Source organism: the organism of the source record quoted next, unplaced genomic scaffold, assembly GCF_019419815.1.
Source record: "Pyrus x bretschneideri cultivar Hongxiangsu unplaced genomic scaffold, Pyrus_bretschneideri_v1 Contig42, whole genome shotgun sequence".
In the NCBI taxonomy this organism is placed as follows: domain Eukaryota; kingdom Viridiplantae; phylum Streptophyta; class Magnoliopsida; order Rosales; family Rosaceae; genus Pyrus; species Pyrus x bretschneideri.
In genome coordinates, this window is record NW_025999746.1 from 2,309,295 (window position 1) to 2,332,145 (window position 22,851).

Consider the following 22,851-nt stretch of genomic DNA (forward strand, 5'->3'; position numbering starts at 1 on the left):
TGTGTTTATGATCACTGTTGCTATCTTTTTATTGTATTCTTTACAACATTAATTTAGATGTTATGAAGTGAGGTTCATCTAAAATGAATTGTTATAATAAATGTAAATTACGGATGCAAAATTAGCAATAATTGTTGATGGTAGTCTTTTTTTACAATATGCGACGTATGCCGTAATTGCCTTCACAATATTATCACACTCAATAAACGTCGTATTAGATATAAATTACGGCACATATGTATGCTGTAGTTGTTTTTGCAATATTACAACACTCCCTTAACACCATATCTAATACCAATTAAGGCATGCAAGGCACGCCTTGAAATGCATTTACGGCGTGTTTTGCTTAAATTATTCACGACTAGTAGGGTACGTCGTATTTGACAAAACATTTTTTACGACGGGGGCTTTTACTGCTTGGGGGTTCATGCCGTGAATAACCATTTACGGTGTTCTTTGTGCGCCGCAAAAGACCAATTCTATTGTAGGCCAAGAAACAGGAAAATGGGCCTGAGAATTTATACTCTCTGTCCAAATAAAATTGCGCGTCCAGTTGCGAACTTGTAATAAAACAATCTTAGGCCAAGCATAAATAGAAAAATTGTGAGATAACATGCTAACAATAGTTGAAATAATACGTAGAAAGAGAATGACCACGCCACTCAGATATAAAATTATGAATCTTGTCTGCCAAAATTTGGAAATAAGCGGAACGGAATGGCAAGAAACAGAATTGCATTATGTTCCAGGCATTCAAGCCGTTTACTAACATTTTCGGAATAAAAAACAAGATGGGGTCCACTTAAAATTAGGAATTGGATCCCTAAATCTCTCGGAATTGAATCCCCTAAATGGAGGTGGTATTTGGGTTCCGAGGAGAAGGCTCTTCTGGGAATCCAACTTTTATACCCAAACTACCCCCATATCTTCTACCTCCCCCTTCGTACATGTGACTCTCCTTGCCCAGTCTGCCGACTCCCTTGCACATTCACCAGCTTAATCACGATTCTGGATGATTTTATGCCACGATGGGCTTCGAAGACTGAGTTGGTGGAATGGGTTGTCATTAGTGAACAATGGTTTTGAAACTCGTTCGGTGCCGCATATGTCAATTGAACGACACTCTTAACACCTGGAATTGAAGATGCAGTGGTGGTGGATCCACTGCTATGGTGGTTGTTGGGAATATTCCAATGGCTGTGTGGTTGAAGAGAGATGGAGGGAGATGGAAAAATAAGAGGGGGAAGTTGAAGATAGTTGGGGTATGAGGGTGGTGCGGACTTTACGAAAAAGAAGAAAAATGAAGAGTTACTTGGGGATTAGGAACGGAGCAAGGAGATTTGATGGGTGGAATTTAATTTAATTAATTAGTATGAAAATAATTTATTTATGTAAGGGCAATTTAGTAATCATTGTTGTTTTAATTCCGATTAAAGTGAATTACTAAATAACTTATATAGATTCAACATCATTTATATTTCGATTCCAAACAGTTTTAGTAAACAACTTCAATAGGAATCTGATTCCGATTCCACCTCATTTCAATTCATCCTCAATCAAATTCCTCTTTAATTCAATTTCTTTCAATATGATTACGAATTAATAAACGCACCCTTAGGTTGTCCAACAAAAACTGGAACCCCAAGATAAATAAAGGGAAGCCTTCCATTAGGAATTCTCAACCACTTAGAGACCGACGATGAACATCTTACTTACCTAGATGAACATGAGACTTTGCTTTATTCACCAATATCCAGAATTCAAGCCAATGCATTAAAGTTTTGACGTGTCAAGGCATACATGGCATACGCCACGTGTTGTACAAATTATACATGTGGCGTGTGACTCAACAAAATAGGGAGAAATACCCTTGAAGGATTAAACAAGTTTTTCTTCTCATTTTGGGCAATGACAAGGCAAGTACATTTCAATCCATTGAGGATCAAAACAAGTTTTTCTTCTCATGTTGGGCAATGACAAGGCAAGCAAACTTCAATCCATTACGGATCAAAGCAAGGTTTTCTCATTTGGGCAATGACAAAGCATACACATTTCAAGTTTAAAATGGTGTTAAGTGGGAAATTAAGCCATAAGTTACACCACTTCAAGTTTAAAATGGTATTAAGTGGGAAATTAGGCCATAAGTTACACCACTTCAAGTTTAAAATGGTATTAAGTGGGAAATTAGGCCATAAATTACACCACTTCAAGTTTTAAATGGTATTAAGTGGGAAATTAGGCAATAAGTTACACCACTTCAATTTCAATATTGCATTAAGTGGGAAAATTAGGCAATGGTGCTTGGAAAAGAAAAAAATATTTTGTGGTGGTGATTCATTCTCAAAGCCTATAAATAGGCTTCTCCATCAAGGTATCAAGCATCAACCAATTCACAAATACATTTCTCTACTCCCAAAATGGAAGAGAATACTCCCCACACATCCAAAATCCTTGAAGCTTTGAAACTCTAAAGCTCTCAAGCATCCAACCCCCAAATTCCCAAGAATCCCGAAGAATGGAGAAAGCACTCTTCATTCTTCGTCAAATCCTCCTTCAAGATCAAGCCCCGACGGCCCTTGAAGAACTTCCACCAATTCAAGATCAAGCCCCGACGGCCCTTGAAGAAAGTGTTCATCATTCATCCGTTCATCCTAAGATCAAGCCCCAACGGCCCTTTGGATCAACAACATCAACAAATCCACACATCCAACCGTTCTTCAAGATTAAGCCCAAAAGCCCTTGAAGATCCGCTCATCCATCAACCTTCAAGATCAAGCCCAAAAGCCCTTGAAGAAATCCACACATCTATTCTTCAAGATCAAGCACAAAGGCCATTGAAGAAAACCAACTGTTCATTCAAGATCAAGCCTCGACAGCCCTTGAAGAAAACCAACTGTTCTTCAAGATCAAGCCCAAAAGCCCTTGAAGATCCGCTCATCCATCAACATTCAAGATCAAGCCCTGAAGGCCCTTGAAGAAACTTCCATCAACCTTCAAGATCAAAGCCACGAAGGCCCTTGAAGAAACTTACAACTGTTCATCCAAGATCAAGCCTCGACGGCCCTTGGATCAACAAATCTACATCTTACGAAGATAGAATCAGAGGACCAAATTTGAGAGAGATCGTAACCCCAAAATCATCAAACACAAAATATTACTTTGTACACGTTATTCTCGTGTTTCTTGTTTCAAGGAATTTTTCGTGTTCACAAATTTGGCACGCCCGGTGGGACATCTCTACCTCTCATCTCTATCCTCAAATCATCGAAAAACGCAAATGGCATCAAGAAAGGATCAAGCTGTTCCTGCAATCAAAGCAAAGAACAGGAACATCATCGCCGCAAGTGGTGATATTTCGGGCACCATAACCCGAAGTGAGGCAAGAGCTCTTTTTGCCGCGGCTTCCGCCCCTGCATTAACTCTGTCAAAGGAACAAGAGCACCTGAGGCACGAGCCTGTGATCACCCTAGCCTCGCTAAGGGCATCAAGAGGGGAAAGCCTGAGGAAATACTCAGAGTCCCTACTCTCCGACGCTGATTCAAGCGGCAGTACAACCATGCAAGTCATGACCACTGGAGTAACTTCAATCGAGGAGCAACTAGCTAAGATGAATGAAGCAATCGCAAAGCTCACACGGACTGCAGAGGAGAAAAACTTGCAAACCGCCGGACTCATCAACCGTCTGGAGGCACAGCATGGCGTCAAAATGAAACCAAGCTCTCTTCCATCTAAGAAGACCGAAGAAGGCTTTAACCCAAATGCCTACGAACTCATGTCAAAGGCTAGGCATGACTTTGCTTCCTCTTCAAATCTTGGAAAGAAGGTTTCAAACACCGTCAATGACAAAGAACGTAACCTCACCAAAACTCAAAAGAAGTTGAAGGAGCATGGTTACGGAGTTGACAACAACAAAGCCGGACTTGGCTTCACACCAAATGCACCTGTGAAGATTTCAAGCAAAGTGAAGAAAGCTAGCGCTCAACACATCAGCGTGAGCATTGAACAAGACCAAAAAGAGCCTAAACCCGCCCCTCGAACGTCGGTCTTCGATAGGATGAGCCATTCAAGCTCCAGAATTTCAGTGCTTAATCGCATTGGTAGTCAAGGCCGAACCTCTGTCTTCAAGAGGCTTAGCACGCCAACATCCCAAAGCTCTGTTTTTGAAAGGTTGTTAAAGCCTAAGAAACAAAGCAACACAGCTATCTCTCCTCTGCGACGATCAGCTTCGGAAAGATTTGAAGATAATGAGAAGCCTTTTGGAAAGAGGAAGACAACACCAAAGGAAGAAAAGTTCGATGGGCTAGCAGAAAAAGGTGACGTTCGAAGCTTGATTCCTTCAAGGATGAAGCGCCAAGCAATCCTAGAGGTCGATACAAAAGGACCACTGAAGGTAAGGAGGCGCATCATCGTCCACACTGGCAAATCTTCATGCCAACAAACCCAAGAGGACGGCACTGAAGATGAAATCCCTAAGAAAGATGTCACTTCTGGCTCTTTCGACTCAAAGTCTTCACCTCGACTGTTGGGGGCATGCTCCAAGTTAAGTGAAATTGAAGGATGGACTCATGTCGCTTCGAAGAAACTGCACGAGAAACATATGTCTTCTCCACAAGTGCACCAATCAGAAAGGGGGGAAAGCAGCTTTCGCCAACCTCCAAAGCAATGTGAAAATGTTGAAGATAAGAAAATTTCAACACAAAGATCGTTCATGCGGGATCTTTTCTTCCTCGAAGACTTATTCAATTTCTCGACCAAGGCTCCTTGCTATGAAGATTGTGAGGAATGCCTTTCGAAGATCGCTTCGAAGAAATTGGACAAGCAGCAACCATCTTGTCCACAAGTTTATCAGTCGAAAAGGGGGCAAAACAGCTCTTGTCAACCTCCAGAACAATGTGAAAGTGTTGGAGATAATGAAATTTCGACACAAAGATCGTCCATCCCCATCACAATGTGCGACCTCTTCCCAGAAGACTTCTTTAATTACTCGGTCAAGGCTCCTTCCTATGAAGATTGCGAGGAACGCCTCTCCCAGACCGCTTGACAAATCCACAGCAAACAACACTAAACGCTCCTGGTCCGCATGAGCATAAAAGGCGACAACCAAAGCTCCTCGTTCGCACGAGCCTAAAAGGCGACAACCAAAGCTCCTCGTTCGCACGAGCCTAAAAGGTGACAACCAAACGCTCCTTGCCTGCACGAGCTGAAACTGCAAACGGCACCAAACGCTCCTTGCCGATCATCCAATCCCAGCTGATTGGAAAATCTCAGACGACTTGCCTGACGAGGAGGTGTTCTACATCGACATCTTCCCAACATGGACGATGTTCTTCGACGGATCCGCATGAGCAGACGGAGCGGGGGCATGAGTAGTATTCATGTCGCCACAAAGGCAAATACTACCTTACTCATTCCAACTGAATGAGCTATGCTCCAACAATGTTGCTGAGTACCAAGCATTGATTATCGGGCTCCAAATGACGATCAACATGGAAATCACAGCTCTTGAGGTATATGGCGATTCCAAGCTCATAATCAATCAACTTTGAACTGAATATGAGGTGAGGAAAGATGATCTCGTCCCATACTTCCGGCTAGCGACCCAACTGCTACAAAAGTTCGAAGCTGTGACACTGGAACATGTGCCAAGAAAGGAAAATCAAATGGCAGACGCTCTCGCCAATCTAGCCTCGAGTATGACACTAGGAAAAGATGAAGTTGCAGACGTGCCAGTTTTCCAAAGATGGGAGATTCCGCTTGTTAATGAAATGTCACTAGATGATACAAATGTCATCTCAGTACTTCCAGTCGATGCTGAAGAGTGGAGACAGCCGCTGATCAACTACTTAGAGCACAGAAAGCTTCTAGATGATCTCAGACACCGTTCCGAAATACGTCAACGAGCACCTCGCTTCCTTTACTACAAAGGAACACTCTATCGATGCTATTTTGAAGGAGTGTTCCTGAGATGCCTAGGTGAGGAAGAAGTTAATCTAGCCATGGAAGAAGCACATTCAGGTGTGTGTGGGGCACATCAGTCTGGACCAAAGCTACATTTCCGGCTTAAAAGAATGGGTTACTACTGGCCGAGCATGGTGAAGGACTGCCTGGAACACGCCAAAAGGTGCCAAGCCTGCCAATTCCACGCCAACTTCATACATCAACCGCCTGAACCATTACACCCTACAGTTGCTTCATGGCCGTTCGACGCATGGGGATTGGACGTTGTAGGACTAATTACGCCAAAGTCATCTGCAGGGGAAGCTTACATCCTAGCTGCAACAGATTACTTCTCCAAGTGGGCTGAAACCATCCCTTTAAGGGAAGTAAAAAAGGAAACTGTTGTTCGTTTCATCAAGGAGCATATCATCCACCGATATGGGGTGCCTCGCTACATTATCACTGACAACGGAAAGCAGTTCTCCAACCGACTCGTGGACGAGCTTTGCGACAAATACAAGTTCAAGCAGCACAAGTCTTCCATGTATCACGCTCCTGGCCCGCAAGAGCATAAACTGTGTACGGCAAAATCATCAAAAAAAAAAAAAAAACCATCACTCATTTGAACTACGTCATGACTTGATCCCTCCTCAACCAAGGGTACGTAGGCAACTTGAAACTTCAAAACTTCAAGTACAGTCACATCATCAAAATAAAAAAAAAAAAGGGAAAAAACACATCTTGGTGATGTATATGTTTTATCTGTATTTAACACAATACACTGAATAAAATAAAGCATGCACATTGATCTCCGAGAAATTACAAGTGTGTACAAAAAAAAAAAAAAAAAAAAAAAAAGATGAAGCTTTTACAAAGGATGTGTACGTGAAGCCCCACTACATGGCAACACTCTCGGAGCAGGAGGCATCGGAGCAGGAGGCATCGGAGCAGAAGGCATCGGAGCAAGAGGCATCGGAGATAGAGCATTCGAGGCCTCAATACTTGGCGGAACGCTGGATGACCCAGGAAAAAGGTGCCTCTGGAAGAAAGACGCAAGCCTTTGACGGTCACTTTGCATTCGACCTTGAGATTCTTGCATCTCATCAAGCTTCCTCTTCATGCCCGACGAATAGTTATTTGCAAGCACATGCAAACTTCTATTCTCGTACTTAAGCTGTTTAATCTCCTGCTTAAGATCTTCCACCTCTGCCATCAATGATTCCACTTGACGAGACCGAGCAAGCAGGCGTTGGCCCATGTTGGACACAGAGCTCGCACACTGAACACTGAGAGCGAGGGACTCTTGAACGGCCAACTCATCGGACCGTCCTGAAAGCAGCCTACTATCTGTTGGTGTGAGGAGGTTCCTAGCAACTATTGTAGCTGTTGTTGCATTCTGCATCACTGAGTCTTCACCTGTAAGAGGACCGTTAGAAGATAAGAAAGACGGGCACCATACATTACCTTGACGCGGCGCAACCGGATCACTGCTGAGACTCAATTCTAAGCTAAGGTTCGATGGGTTAGCCATTTTTTTCAAAGGTGTTAAAAGAGATGGGTGGATGGAGTTAAAACTCAAAAGGCCGGAGATGATTTTCAGGAATGAGCAACCTTCAAAGTGTGCATGTTAGAGGTGATCAATACCTCTATAAAAAGGAAGAGGCGCTTGCTCAGAAATCGAAGGGCCGCTTATTCAAAAGTGAAGAGACATCGCTCTGCAAATCTCAAAAACTGGACTTTCCGGCATAAGTTGGCGACGCTTTCTCTGCTTTTCAGAAAACGCGTGCAGCTTTGTCAAAAGAGGCGCTCGTTCAGAAATCGAAGAGGCGTCGTTCAGAAATCAAAGAGGCGTATTCAAAGATCGAAGAGTCGTCACTATTTCAAAAAAGCCGGATTTGCGGGATCAAAACGTTTGTCGACAAGGGTAAAAGAACAGTACCACCACTTGCTATTGGGAAATCCCTATATATGTCGACCTTCATCTTTTATGGCAAGGCAGACCTGCAAACAAACAAAAAAAAAAAAAAAAATGCCCAACTCTTCCTCACCTCCGAGAGTGCACTCCCAGCCCTGCTCTCAAGTACTCATCTTCAACTATTGATGTACCCCCAAAGAAGATACCAGATGCCTGGAATACAGATGAGGCAGGAGGAAACGGTAAATCGAAGCATGTGGAGACAAGCACAACAAATATATGTGTTGATTCATTCGCTGCTTCTTCAAAAGCAAAAGTATCTCATATCATCAAGGGCGAAAGCAAAGGTATCTCATATCATGCTTTTTCCCTGTCTTTTCCTTTGCCCTTGTTCTCACCTGCCAAGACAAGGACAGAGAGAGCAATATGTCGGAACCTCCACTCAAACTTGCGCTGCCACCAAGAAGTGATGGTCCATTCAAATGCAAGGTTTGCATTCTACTCCTGTATCAGAAGACAAATACTACAAGAAAAGATGTCAAACCTGCATAAGGAAATACCACTTCTGCAAAGAGGAGCAAGTAAGGCAAGTGAAAATGATACATTGAAGCATATGGAGACAAGCTACAACTGCATATGCTGAGCTATCCTCTAACCCTCTTCAATACGAATTGGAGAGATTGAACAAAGAAACAGAAAAAAGGAGTAAGCTCAGACCTTCGGGGGAGACCAAAAGAATCCTGCTACCCAGTTCAAGAGTAGCACAAAGGAAAATCAACGAGTGGAGGAGACCAAAAGAATCCTACACCCAATTCAAGATCAAGCCTCGATGGCCCTTGAAGAAATCACAAGCCCGATTCGAAATCAAGTGTTCTCCACCCTTGAATCAAAATCAACTCCAGATAAAAGGAGTAAGTTCAGACCTTCGGGGAAGACCAAAAGAATCCTCCAGCCCAATTCAAGATCAAGCCTCGATGGCCCTTGAAGAAATCACAAGCCCGATTCGAAATCAAGTGTTCTCCACCCTTGAATCAAATTCAACTCCAGATAAAAGGAGTAAGTTCAGGCCTTCGGGGGAGACCAAAAGAATCTTCCAGCCCAGTTCAAGACTAAGCCTGTGGAAAATCAACGATTGGAGGAAACCAGAAAATCTTCCAGTCGAACTCAAGATCAAGCCTCAATGGCCCTTGAAGAAATTTCCAGCCCAATTCAAGATCAAGCCTCGACGGCTCTTGGGTTGACATCTACATTAAGGGACTTCAAAACGCATCTTCTACACGTGTCAAGCACATGTCTACGACGCGCCTTGAAGTGGGGGCATTTGTAGACATCGAAATTTCAGTAAAACAAATGTTCACCAATGCATTAAAGTTTTGACGTGTCAAGGCATACATGGCATACGCCACGTGTTGTACAAATTATACATGTGGCGTGTGACTCAACAAAATAGGGAGAAATACCCTTGAAGGATTAAACAAGTTTTTCTTCTCATTTTGGGCAATGACAAGGCAAGTACATTTCAATCCATTGAGGATCAAAACAAGTTTTTCTTCTCATGTTGGGCAATGACAAGGCAAGCAAACTTCAATCCATTACGGATCAAAGCAAGGTTTTCTCATTTGGGCAATGACAAAGCATACACATTTCAAGTTTAAAATGGTGTTAAGTGGGAAATTAAGCCATAAGTTACACCACTTCAAGTTTAAAATGGTATTAAGTGGGAAATTAGGCCATAAGTTACACCACTTCAAGTTTAAAATGGTATTAAGTGGGAAATTAGGCCATAAATTACACCACTTCAAGTTTTAAATGGTATTAAGTGGGAAATTAGGCAATAAGTTACACCACTTCAATTTCAATATTGCATTAAGTGGGAAAATTAGGCAATGGTGCTTGGAAAAGAAAAAAATATTTTGTGGTGGTGATTCATTCTCAAAGCCTATAAATAGGCTTCTCCATCAAGGTATCAAGCATCAACCAATTCACAAATACATTTCTCTACTCCCAAAATGGAAGAGAATACTCCCCACACATCCAAAATCCTTGAAGCTTTGAAACTCTAAAGCTCTCAAGCATCCAACCCCCAAATTCCCAAGAATCCCGAAGAATGGAGAAAGCACTCTTCATTCTTCGTCAAATCCTCCTTCAAGATCAAGCCCCGACGGCCCTTGAAGAACTTCCACCAATTCAAGATCAAGCCCCGACGGCCCTTGAAGAAAGTGTTCATCATTCATCCGTTCATCCTAAGATCAAGCCCCAACGGCCCTTTGGATCAACAACATCAACAAATCCACACATCCAACCGTTCTTCAAGATTAAGCCCAAAAGCCCTTGAAGATCCGCTCATCCATCAACCTTCAAGATCAAGCCCAAAAGCTCTTGAAGAAATCCACACAACCATTATTCAAGATCAAGCCCCGACGGCCCTTGAAGAAAGTGTTCATCATTCATCATCCGTTCATCTTAAGATCAAGCCCCAATGGCCCTTTGGATCAACAACCTCAACAAACCTATACATCCAATCGTTCTTCAAGATTAAGCCCAAAAGCCCTTGAAGATCCGCTCATCCATCAACCTTCAAGATCAAGCCCAAAAGCCCTTGAAGAAATCCACACATCTATTCTTCAAGATCAAGCACAAAGGCCATTGAAGAAAACCAACTGTTCATTCAAGATCAAGCCTCGACAGCCCTTGAAGAAAACCAACTGTTCTTCAAGATCAAGCCCAAAAGCCCTTGAAGATCCGCTCATCCATCAACATTCAAGATCAAGCCCTGAAGGCCCTTGAAGAAACTTCCATCAACCTTCAAGATCAAAGCCACGAAGGCCCTTGAAGAAACTTACAACTGTTCATCCAAGATCAAGCCTCGACGGCCCTTGGATCAACAAATCTACATCTTACGAAGATAGAATCAGAGGACCAAATTTGAGAGAGATCGTAACCCCAAAATCATCAAACACAAAATATTACTTTGTACACGTTATTCTTGTTTCTTGTTTCAAGGAATTTTTCGTGTTCACAAGGTTGTCCAACAAAAACTGGAACCCCAAGATAAATAAAGGGAAGCCTTCCATTAGGAATTCTCAACCACTTAGAGACCGACGATGAACATCTTACTTACCTAGATGAACATGAGACTTTGCTTTATTCACCAATATCCAGAATTCAAGCCGTACTCATTAAAGAAAAGTTTCAAGTTAGTACCAAACTCACTTTACAGAAAATCATGATATCATTCTCAAAAAAAAAAAAAAAAAAAAAAAAAAAGGAGATGCTCGAGAGGAAGAAATAGCTTTGACCTTTCCAGCTTCAAATAAATGCACTAGACCTTGGTTGAATCTAAGCTTGAATTCAACCAAAATAGTTAATTTCAAAAGTTTAACTAAACAAGTTTTTAAATTTTTGAGAATTAAAAAAGTATTATTCTTTAGAGATGCCCTTAAAAAAGGGATCTAAGAACAATCAAATCAATTTTTTTAATAGGATATCAAACGAGTCCTTAGCATTTTGACAATATAAAATATCAAACATTTGACTTTATGTACAACTGAAAAAATACAAATAAGATTATCATATATCAACTGATAATAGCGTCACTATTTTAAGTTAAATATGTAAACGATACAAATAAAGTGAGATAAAACATGTGTAGTCATTGATTTCACACGTAAAATAGCTTACTCTAATATATTAAAAAAGTTGATAACATGAGGAGTTGTTTACCTAGTTATAAACTCATCCAAAATCTCGTTTCAAGAAAAAAGAGTCTAGGACGAGATTATGATGTACAAGAAAGGTAAGGTATTTTATTCGGGCTTGCAGTGACTTTACGTGGACGAATGTGTATCGTGAATTCCATATGCAAGTCTACAGAGATTCAAGAATAATATTTGAATTTTGACCAGAAAGTGTAATTTAGACACTCAACGGAAAAATCAGTTGGCCTTGGCTTGGATTGGAAGGGTAGGTGCCACACTGCATCCTACTGTTTTGGTAGGCTGTAATGGACCCTCAAAACTCTTCTCGTTTGCCATCTTTTGTCCTGCTGTACATGATCACCACCGCAATTTGGGCCAATAGCTTTCACAATTAGTTCTTACCAATGTTTCATTTAGGATGACGCACTTTTGTGAATAATATTGAATAAGACTTCCATATCATTCCCACCAATGTTTCATTTAGGATGATCCACTTTTGTGAATAATATTGAATAACACTTCCATATCATTCCCAGCAAGGAAAAAAGTCTTTTATTTATTCCTTTCAAACGTGATATATAAATTTGAATAAATTATTTAGAAATAAATTTTAGATGTTGGAAAAAATAAATTGTTCCGATTATAACGTTTATTGTACAATGAATTTTATTTAAAAATAAATTTTAATGTTGAAAAAAATAAGTTGTTCCGATTATAGCATTTATTATCTAGTGAATTTTTTACACAGTTCGGTACAGTTTCACCAAGTATTAACACAAAAAATTTAGTAAAAATTTACTGATCTGATATTGAATTCGAACAATTTGTAAATTATAGAATTCAAATTTGGTTGAATTTACTGATATGTATGTTCCAACGCTGATCATGAACCCTAAAACAAAAACATATATAGAGACATAAAAAACTAAAAAAGCGCACCACGTGGGGGAGCAGCTGCAACAACTCACATATTTACCTACTAGTTAATTTAGCCAATTTAGCTAATTACCTCCTATCCTCTCTTAATATTCTCAGTCCTCTGATATGTCATATCATTCAATTTCTCACCGCCTTACAAAACAATCCCACCTATTTATATCCAAAAATCCATGTGATAAATTTTAGGAAAAAAAACACAGAATGACAGAAAGTAGCAGAGAATCCATGGAAGAAGCATCCTCTCATGAAATCACCTCCCTTCTCAGTAAGCCCCCTTCTTTTATTTTCCATTTTTCTCTTTGTTTCTTTTCCTAATTTTACTTTTTTTTTTAATGGAATATTTGCAGTTCCTAAGGAAGAGAAAAAACATGAAGGCTTCCATGGCCAATCATCATCTTCCGGATCAACAGAAGAAGAAAACTCACCAGTGGAACAAGTAGCGCTAACTGTGCCGACAACAGACGATCCCTCCCTCCCCGTCCTGACGTTCCGAATGTGGGTCCTAGGCACTCTCTCCTGCGTCCTCCTCTCCTTCCTCAACCAATTCTTCTGGTACAGAACCGAGCCCCTCTCCATTACCGCAATCTCCGCCCAGATTGCGGTGGTGCCTCTGGGGCAGCTTATGGCTTCCAAAATCACCAACCGTGTCTTCTTCAAAGGGTCCCGCTGGGAATTTACGCTAAACCCTGGCCCTTTCAATGTCAAGGAACATGTTCTAATTACCATCTTCGCCAACTCCGGCGCCGGCACCGTCTACGCGATCCATATTGTTACCGTGGTTAAAGTTTTTTACAAGAAGCACATCACCTTCTTCGTGTCCTTGCTTGTTATCCTAACAACGCAGGTAGCTAGGTCAAAACTTATTTTATCAACCAGCGGTTAAATTCTGAAGCTTTTTGTTTCATCGGTTTTAGTTAATTAATTGATTTATTTGTTGAAGAAGATTTGTTTTGATATTTTGTTGATTAGGGTTTGATGGGCTTTGAATTATTGAATGGTTGGTAGGTATTAGGGTTTGGTTGGGCTGGGATTTTTAGAAGATACTTGGTTGAACCAGCTGCTATGTGGTGGCCAGCAAACCTGGTTCAAGTTTCACTGTTCAGGTACGTACACTATTTTTTACCATTACTATATAATTTTACCGCATTAAGGTGTGGTTCAATTTGTCATCTCATTTTTTTCCCTCTATATCTTTGGTTTTTTTTTTTCTCTATATTTTTGGGTTACGAATAATCATGGATTCCGGTGTTTTTTGGGTGGCTATCGAGCTTATTACTTTTGATCGGTTGGTACATCGATCGGTTTGGAGGGTTTAGAAGAAGGGTAGGTGTTTGCATTCAAGCAGTGTCGTTTTCAGTATAGCTGCCCATGCATGACACAAAAGTTTATAATGCTATAAGGAAACGACAGAGATATTAGTTGTTTGAATTGTTTTGGCACATTATTTAACATCTGTATCATTTCTATATATAAATATTTTAGAAATGTGAAGGGCAATCGCTTGTCATTGTTAGCTTAGTATTGATATAAGCTTCGTTTGAAAGTGTTTTTGCTTTTTAAATCGTGTGTGTTTTTTTTGTAGAAATTACTTCATATACTTTTTCAATATTCATTTGTATTTTTGTTAAGAATTGATTTTAAAAACATTTTCTTTACAAACACTTTCTATCATTTTAAAAATAATTAAAAAAAATACCCATATTCTAATTTTTGTAAAATTTGTTTTCATCAGTGGTCGACACCCAACCACTGTACGCGCATAAATATTAAAAAAAAAAACTAAAATATTATTGATGAACCTCACGTTGTAGATCAGAGATGATTTCTAATCACAAATTCAGAATGACGGGTTGGGCTGTCCAACACACAAGAAATACGCAATTGCATTTTGTTTGTTTACATAAAAAACCAAAACAAGTCTTTCTCATATTTTTTTATACAAGTCAAAATCACTTAAAAGATTCTTCATTAATTGAGCTAAGGCGAATCATTGCGCTATAACAGCTCTTGGGTTCTTCTTTGTATACCACGAGTTCAATATTAAATTATTATAATTAGATCATTATGTGTATTAGTCCAAATATTTCAAGCATTAGTAAATATATCATTTCACTAAAAAAAAAAGTAACAAATGTCAACTATTTTAATAATTAAAAAAGGTAAAATATGATAAGTTATATTATGTAGCATTAAGTGGTATAAAAAATGCATGATTGAGTTTGGGATCACACCTGAAACTATAACATTCATGCTACTGAGTGCTACGAAGTATTAAAACCACACCCTTTTGAGTTAGTAAGTTACAATACTTTCATTTGTTCATGCATCATCTCACTTTAAGTCTCATTACTAAAGCTAAATTATAACATGTCACGTCTCATTCCACATATTATTGGATAACTAACATCTGAGAGAACTCATGTCACAGGGCCCTCCATGAGAACGAAGCAAGGCCCAAGGGTGGGTTGACACGTACCCAGTTCTTCCTAATTTCCTTCATGTGCAGCTTTGCATACTATGTTTTCCCAGGCTACCTCTTTGAGATGCTAACTTCCCTTTCATGGATATGTTGGATTTTCCCCAACAATGTCTTGGCCCAACAGCTTGGCTCAGGTCTTTATGGGCTTGGAATTGGCGCTGTTGGGATTGACTGGTCAACCATCTCCTCCTACCTTGGAAGCCCACTTGCAAGCCCATGGTTTGCCACAGCCAACGTGGCAGCTGGTTTCTTCTTTGTCATGTATATATTGACTCCCATTTGCTACTGGTTTAATATCTACAAAGCCAAAACCTTCCCCATTTTCTCAGACACATTGTTCACATCGGATGGTCAAGAATACAACATAACAGCCATCATTGACTCAAATTTTCACCTTGATTTGGAAGCATACAATCGGGAAGGTCCGCTTTATCTCAGCACATTTTTCGCCATAACATACGGTGTTGGCTTTGCTGCGCTTACCGCCACAGTTGTACATGTTGCTTTATTTCATGGAAGGTAACTAGTCACATTTCATATCACAATGCGTTTTAACTAGGCACTAGTTTTTATAATTTGGTGTTTACATCTTTGAGCACATAATTAATCACGTGATGAGACAGATAAACACATAATATACAATCAATGATAGGAATGTAGGTTTTGAAGCTCATTATTTGGCTATATGGTATGTAGGGAAATATGGGAGCAAAGCAAAGCAAGTTTCAAGGAGAAGAAAATGGACATACACACAAGGTTGATGCAGAGGTACAACCAAGTGCCTGAGTGGTGGTTTGTGATCATACTTTTGGTCAACATTGCAGTCACTATATTTTCTTGTCAATATTATATTGAGCAGCTCCAGTTGCCTTGGTGGGGTGTTTTACTAGCTTGTGCTATTGCCATTGTCTTCACCCTCCCCATTGGTATCATCACTGCCATCACAAATCAGGTACTTTTTCGACACCTCAACTTATTCTAGCTAATATTTTCACTCAAACCTCCTTCAAAATCGAGAAATATATAACCGCTACAACGTCCTTATGATAACACTCCAACTCCCTTCCAATGGTACACGAACCCCCTCGAGTAGTGCTCCAATTAACCTTGCTAATATTTTCATATTCAAAGTTTACCTATTTTGGTTTCTTCATTCACCTTTCAATGTATATCTCCATTTCTAATGACAGACACCAGGCTTAAACATCATCACTGAGTATATAATTGGGTACATCTACCCCGGATACCCAGTAGCCAATATGTGCTTCAAGGTGTATGGCTACATAAGTATGACACAAGCCATCACATTTTTGCAAGACTTCAAGCTTGGTCACTACATGAAAATCCCCCCCAGAACTATGTTTATGGCCCAGGTACAATTCCTATTCCTAATTTATGAGAGATAAACTAGACATATATTTTCATCTTTCTATATCTCTCATCATGTGATTAGGACACATTCTTGTGACGAGAGATATAAACATATGGGTATCTATACCTCGGTTGACCACAAAAGTCCCCCATAATTACTCTTATTGCCTTTTTTACTAATATCGATGTTGATCACCTCTTAGGTTGTGGGAACCCTAATAGCTGCCATTGTATACCTGAGCACAGCTTGGTGGCTAATGGAAACAATCCCGGACATATGTGAGGACACGTCATCATTATGGACTTGCCCTAGTGACACAGTATTTTATGATGCCTCGGTCATATGGGGCCTGATTGGTCCTAGAAGAATATTTGGTGACTTAGGCATATATGAGGCAATCAACTGGTTCTTCCTAGTTGGCGCAATTGCCCCCATTTTTGTATGGCTAGCTGCCAAGGCATTCCCACAACAAGAGTGGATTAGGCTCATCAACATGCCGGTCCTAATCGGTGCGACAGGATTGATGCCGCCAGCTACGGCAGTGAACTACACTTCTTGGATTATTTTAGGGTTTCTATCTGGTTTTGTGGTGTATAGATATAGACCAGACTGGTGGAGGCGCCATAATTATGTACTCTCTGGGGCACTTGATGCTGGACTTGCCTTCATGGGGGTACTTTTGTATTTTAGCTTGGGGTTGGAGGACATTAGTCTTAGTTGGTGGGGGAATGACCTTGATGGTTGTCCTTTGGCTACTTGCCCTACGGCCAAGGGAGTGGTTGTTGAGGGTTGCCCTACTTACACATAGAAGAAAGAAATTGTAAGTTGTATATAATCCCTTTGTATTTTATTGTTGAAGAATTGCACTAGATACGAAATTGATGATAAAATTCCAATTGATTGTTTGTATTGTTGATTTGTAATCGGGAAACAAATGGGATTCATTGTAATTTGCCCATGTATCGTTGATTCTTGAATTAATTGTTATTTGGCAACCTCACTAGGCTTTAACAAAATGTTACCCAATTACAAGTCTAATGTAACCTAACAACGAATACTATGTTAATTGAAACATTCTTTGGAATCCTATTGGAATTTATCTTATATGAATAGAATTCCGAGAGTCATGGTCTAACCTTTTTTGAATCTCTAGTGCAGTTGATTAGCATTTACAACGATCATTTGATGATCGTAAAAAAGACGTACGCGATTGACATGCGAGAATCTTTCTTTTGAACATTAATGAGGGCTTATTGATGAAGGAATAGGTTTTCTGCGTATTCGTAAAAGAATGGCTTAAATGTCAAAATGGTCATTGTCGTATAGCCATATGGCCAATTTAGTCCCCATGTTTTGGATTTGGCTAATTTAGTCATCGTGTTTGTCTCTGTTAGCCAATTAAAAACATTTCATTCAATCTCTTTTAAAAAATTCATAAGAAAAATCATATGAGATATAATTACCCTCTCTCTTTATAGAAAAATGCAAATCAATGAGAAATAACACATATAAGAGATAAAACTTTCAATCTGAAAAAATGATTAAGGTTGTAACATAGAAAATAGAGGGGGTAATGTTAGGGAGGAGGTCAGGGAGTTGGGAGGAGAATAATTTTACTTTCAATTGTTAATTTTATTTCATTTTTAAATATTTTAAATCAAATAAATTATAATTTTATAAATAAGTTTATAATAACTTAATAATTTTTTTTTGCATAAATTAGATGGAAATGTCCTTACTTGGATAACGGAGATAAACACAAGGACCAAATTGGCCAAATTGAAAACACATGGACTAATAATGTGTCACTGATAAGCATTATTCTAAAAATCTCCGCCTAGCACCATCGAGACCCCGCCTAGGTGCTAGGCGGTTGGCCACCACCCCGATTAATGCATAGGCGTTTGAAAATTAAGAAAGAGTGCCTAGACCTATTGAGACACTCGCCTAGACCGCCTAGGCACCTGCCCCGCCCAGGCACCCAATAGGTTGCGACTCACTTTGACAGAAAATAGATAACTTTCTTTTTGTATTTTATTTTTTTCGATAACTTGTAAGAGACTTGTTGAATACTTAAATGAATACGCATTATATGCTTGTTTCCTATGTTTTCATTATATTCCAATAGCTCATAACATGTATGTCATTCTATTTTGTAGTTTATGATGAAATTATATATATTTTAAGTATAAATAGACACTTATTTACACGAAATATAATAGATTTAATTAAATCTGTCTAGTCTGTCTCGGCGCCCACCTAGACCTCGTCTAGACGCTAGGCTCCAGTCAGCCGCCTGACTAGCACTTAGCGTCTTTTAGAACCTTGCCGATAAGAATTAAACACATTAATCAACAATTAAGTAATACTCTAATCATTAACAACCACAACATATGATTTACAAATTTGTTCTCCCTAGCATTACCCATCTTAATTAGTACAAGTATGACAACCATAAGGGCAATTCGACCAAGGGCAAGTTGGCCTTCTGACCCGGTTCTTCTCTTTGTTCAACAATATTTTTGGGACTAAATTCGATAAAATAGGAACAATATAGTCGTGGCCTATATTGAGCTGTTTGGTTATTCAGTATTTTAGCATCATAGACGTTTTTATTCGAATTTAATAAATTCATATAGTTTGATAAAAGAAAAACAATACGTTTCATAAAGTATTGTGATAATGGTACGTAACATAAAATCTTCTAATTTTTCCCACTGCGTAACATATAAGAGGCGAAATTATCGATGCTATTGCATAATATTCATAATTAATTTCTCTTATTACATATACATAACTATGAAATTAGAGTGTCATCTTTAGATAAGCTAGAACAAATTATCTATAATAATTAATCGACAAATATAGTGATACTAACAAAGTCACGCATGGAATCATGACCCTCGACCACGATTGCTTGATACTGGAGGCTGAGGAATAAACCATTGGATGATGAGGCCTGTCCATCCACGTAGAGTAAGGTATCATCGGGTCAGGAGAAAGAGGATTATAATCGCCCGATGCCGGCGGAGGAATAGACCAATCACTCTCGGGCGGCGAGTAGACTTGGGCAGGTCCCGAGTAGTTCATGGTACACGAGTCCGGCTGCTGCACGCAAATTTCTGATATTGGTGGCGAGGGCTGTGGTGGTGATGTATATGTTTCATCAGTAGGCAAGGATTGAGAGGTACCTAGAAAATTCACCAACAGCAGTACGACCAACTTAAGAGTATAGATTGCGTGGCTGAATTTTCGAGCCATGGTATATGTGAAAGTGAAATCTAAGGCTTAGGCAAAGACAAGGGAGAAAGAGATAACTATATATAAGAATGTTTTAAACTTAGCTAGGGTTCTTGTCATGTATTTATACGTTTATATTAACAAATTTTTTGCCCTTTGTGAAATTTTCCGATCGCAAAAGATACTGTGTTATAAGAAAAAGGTTGAATCGGGAAGCATATTTTGTACGTAGCTAAACCAAACGTGCCACCCAAATCAACGGTGCTGTGTTAGGACGACTAAACCTTTCTTTCTTACCTATTATATATGTACTCTAAAACAATAATTTCCTAAAGAGGAGTGCAGATTATCCTTTTTGGAGCAAAAATTTTACGATATTCCAGAGTATCTCATACTCTAGGTGGTTTAACTTTAACTGTTAAATATTATTTTTTTCTTATTTTTAAACAAAGAGGTAACGGTTAAATACCTCGAAGTATTTTTAAAGGGGTATGATATCCACACAACTCTTTTTACTTCTCACGCACCTTTTGAATTTTTGGCTGTCGAATCAGATGAATTGAACAAGGTCAAATGATATAAATTAACAATGGGTGTGTGAGAAGTAAAAAGAGATGTGTGGATATCACACCCCTTTTATAATAAAAATCAAATTTATCAATAGACCCACATAGTATAATTAAACCCTAGCATCACCCTTTGTTTATTTGTTTATTAAATAGCAGCAAAACACCTAACCCTATATCACTTCAAAGTTTCCTAAAAAGTATACGAAAACGCTCGATTTAAAAAGGACTGAACTGGCTTGCATAACATTCTCTTGGCAAATGAAAGTCTATGGAATGATCTCTTGGATCCCAAGTCCATGGATGGGTTGTGGTAGCAGAAAGAAAAAAAGCAATCATGGAAATGCTAGTCCTATACGGCATATGCAATTATAGAGGGGCAAAGGATGCCATTTTGAAAAGAAAAAAATAAACATTGAATTAGAGATGTTATTTTATAAAGGGAATGGGTGTAAAGATAATTTTACATTTTGAATTGGGTTTGAGAGGGTAGTTTAGGTAATAAATTTGGGTTTAAAGAGATATTAATTCTTTAATAAAAAACAATATGGGTGAAGAAAGTAAGTTGGATGTAGAAAGATGTTAAATGTGTTCAAATAAAATTTCCCTATTGTCAAAACAATATTATCGTTCAAGTTCAAGCATATGAAAAGCATCTTTAGTCTTGAATAGGTCGTTATTTGGTTCTAACAATAAGATTTTTTTTTTTTTTTTTTTGGGACAACTGGTGGTAAGTCACGGTTATCTACCATTTTCAGAGGCCATGAAGACTCACAGAGGCATTTTTAGCCTCTTCCCGACCACAGTCAAGTAGACTCACCACCTCCGGAACGTCCCTGTTTTTTGTATTTTGAGAGTTGGAATCTGAGTTCTTATCACTGGGCCACTTGTTGTGGTTGTAACAATAAGAATTTAGGGTAAATTGTCATTGGACCCCTTGAACTACCATCCTAGTTGAAATTGACCCCCTTAACTATTTTTTTGGTAAATTGAACCCCTTTTTTTTAAAAAAAAAAAAAAATTAGTCATCAAACCCCCGTTAGATTTCGTCCAATTTGTCATTAACATGTCAGCATGTCAATAAAATGCACCAATAAAATCACGACATGTGGTAATAAAATTAAATAAACTTGTAAAATGAAAAAACAAATATAAACGTATAATTTTTTATGAAAATAAAAGAAAAACTTCAAAGAAAATTAAAAATAAACCAGCATCCAGCAACCTCACTCCCCCACACGGCTACAACCCAATCCCACCTTCATCGACAACCCCTATCCTCAAACCTCCATCCCGAAAGCCCATGCTCAATTTTGACCCAATACCCATTCTTCCCCTCCACAGCCGCAACCACAAACAACCCGCACAAGCCCCGACCCGACCCAACTTTTCGATTGTTCGAAACCTCCCTCACACAGTCACAAATCTCCGTTCTTGCATGGATGATTCAAATGAACTCCTCTGTCACATCCCGGCCCGGGACGGATCACTTCCCGGGCCCACTCCACTACTGTAGCACGATATTGTCCGCTTTGGGCTTACCATTCCCTTACGGTTTTGTTTCTGGGAACTCACACGAGAACTTCCCGATGGGTCACCCATCCTGGGAGTGCTCTCGCGCGCTACTCGCTTAACTTTGGAGTTCCTACTGAACCCAAAGCCAGTGAGCTCCCAAAAGGCCTCGTGCTAGGTAGGATGGGAATATACATTTAAGGATCACACCCCTGGACGATGTGAGATGTTACAATCCACCCCCCTTAGGGGCCCGACATCCTCGTCGGCACATTTCCGGCCAGGGATAGGCTCTGATACCAATGTCATATCCCGGCCCGGGGCGGATCACTTCCCGGGCCCGCTCCACTACAGTAGCACGATATTGTCCGCTTTGGGCTTACCATTCCCTCACGGTTTTGTTTCTGGGAACTCACACGAGAACTTCCCGATGGGTCACCCATCCTGGGAGTGCTCTCGCGCGCTACTCGCTTAACTTTGGAGTTCCTACGGAACCCAAAGCTAGTGAGCTCCCAAAAGGCCTCGTGCTAGGTAAGATGGGAATATACATTTAAGGATCACACCCCTGGGCGATGTGGGATGTTACATCCTCGATCTTGGGGCACGTGTGAGAGAGAGAAGAAAAAGAAGAGGGGGTGGTGGTTATGGAGGAATTTGAATCCTCGTCAGATCCGTGAATATATCCGTTTACATTGTGTGAGCAGAAATTATTTTAAATATTTTTATTTAAAATTAAATATAAACAATACTCGACAAAAACTGATCGCATAATATACGATGAACGAATGCAATTTACAAATCTTCAAGATCCTCACCAATAGAATCCGAAGAGGATCCTGTTGGGTTATAGAGATCGTGGCTGGTGGGGGGTGGGCTTTCTTTTGTTTAGTTTTATTTGGTTTTTTGGTTTTCTAAATTTTTGTAGTTTTCTTTTATAAATACAAACTTGCTAATATATTAGAATAGATATGGAAAGACTGAATATGGATGTAACCAAACAACAAGGGTCAATTGACTAATTTAAGAAAGTTTAGAAAATTAATTTACCAAAAAATAAATGAGGAAGTCAATTTTAAGTAGGGTCGTGATTCAAAGAGTCAAATAGCAGTTCACTCAAGAATTTAAGCCTTGAATAAATTTGAATTCATATTTTTTTACGCAAATAAACCTATCTCTTGTATAATGGAAAAAAC

At 39.5% G+C, this 22,851-nt stretch overlaps 1 protein-coding gene across 1 annotated transcript; it reads left to right on the top strand.

Annotated features, from left to right (window-relative positions):
- Positions 1-12,522: 12,522 nt before the first annotated feature.
- LOC103950136 (oligopeptide transporter 7-like) lies at positions 12,523-17,240 on the top strand. Its single transcript, XM_009361293.3, has 7 exons — positions 12,523-12,754; positions 12,837-13,333; positions 13,495-13,592; positions 14,918-15,487; positions 15,665-15,920; positions 16,159-16,341; positions 16,543-17,240. The coding sequence occupies exons 1-7, from the start codon at positions 12,691-12,693 to the stop codon at positions 17,146-17,148; spliced, it is 2,274 nt and encodes a 757-aa protein (XP_009359568.2). The 5' UTR covers positions 12,523-12,690; the 3' UTR covers positions 17,149-17,240.
- Positions 17,241-22,851: the final 5,611 nt, after the last annotated feature.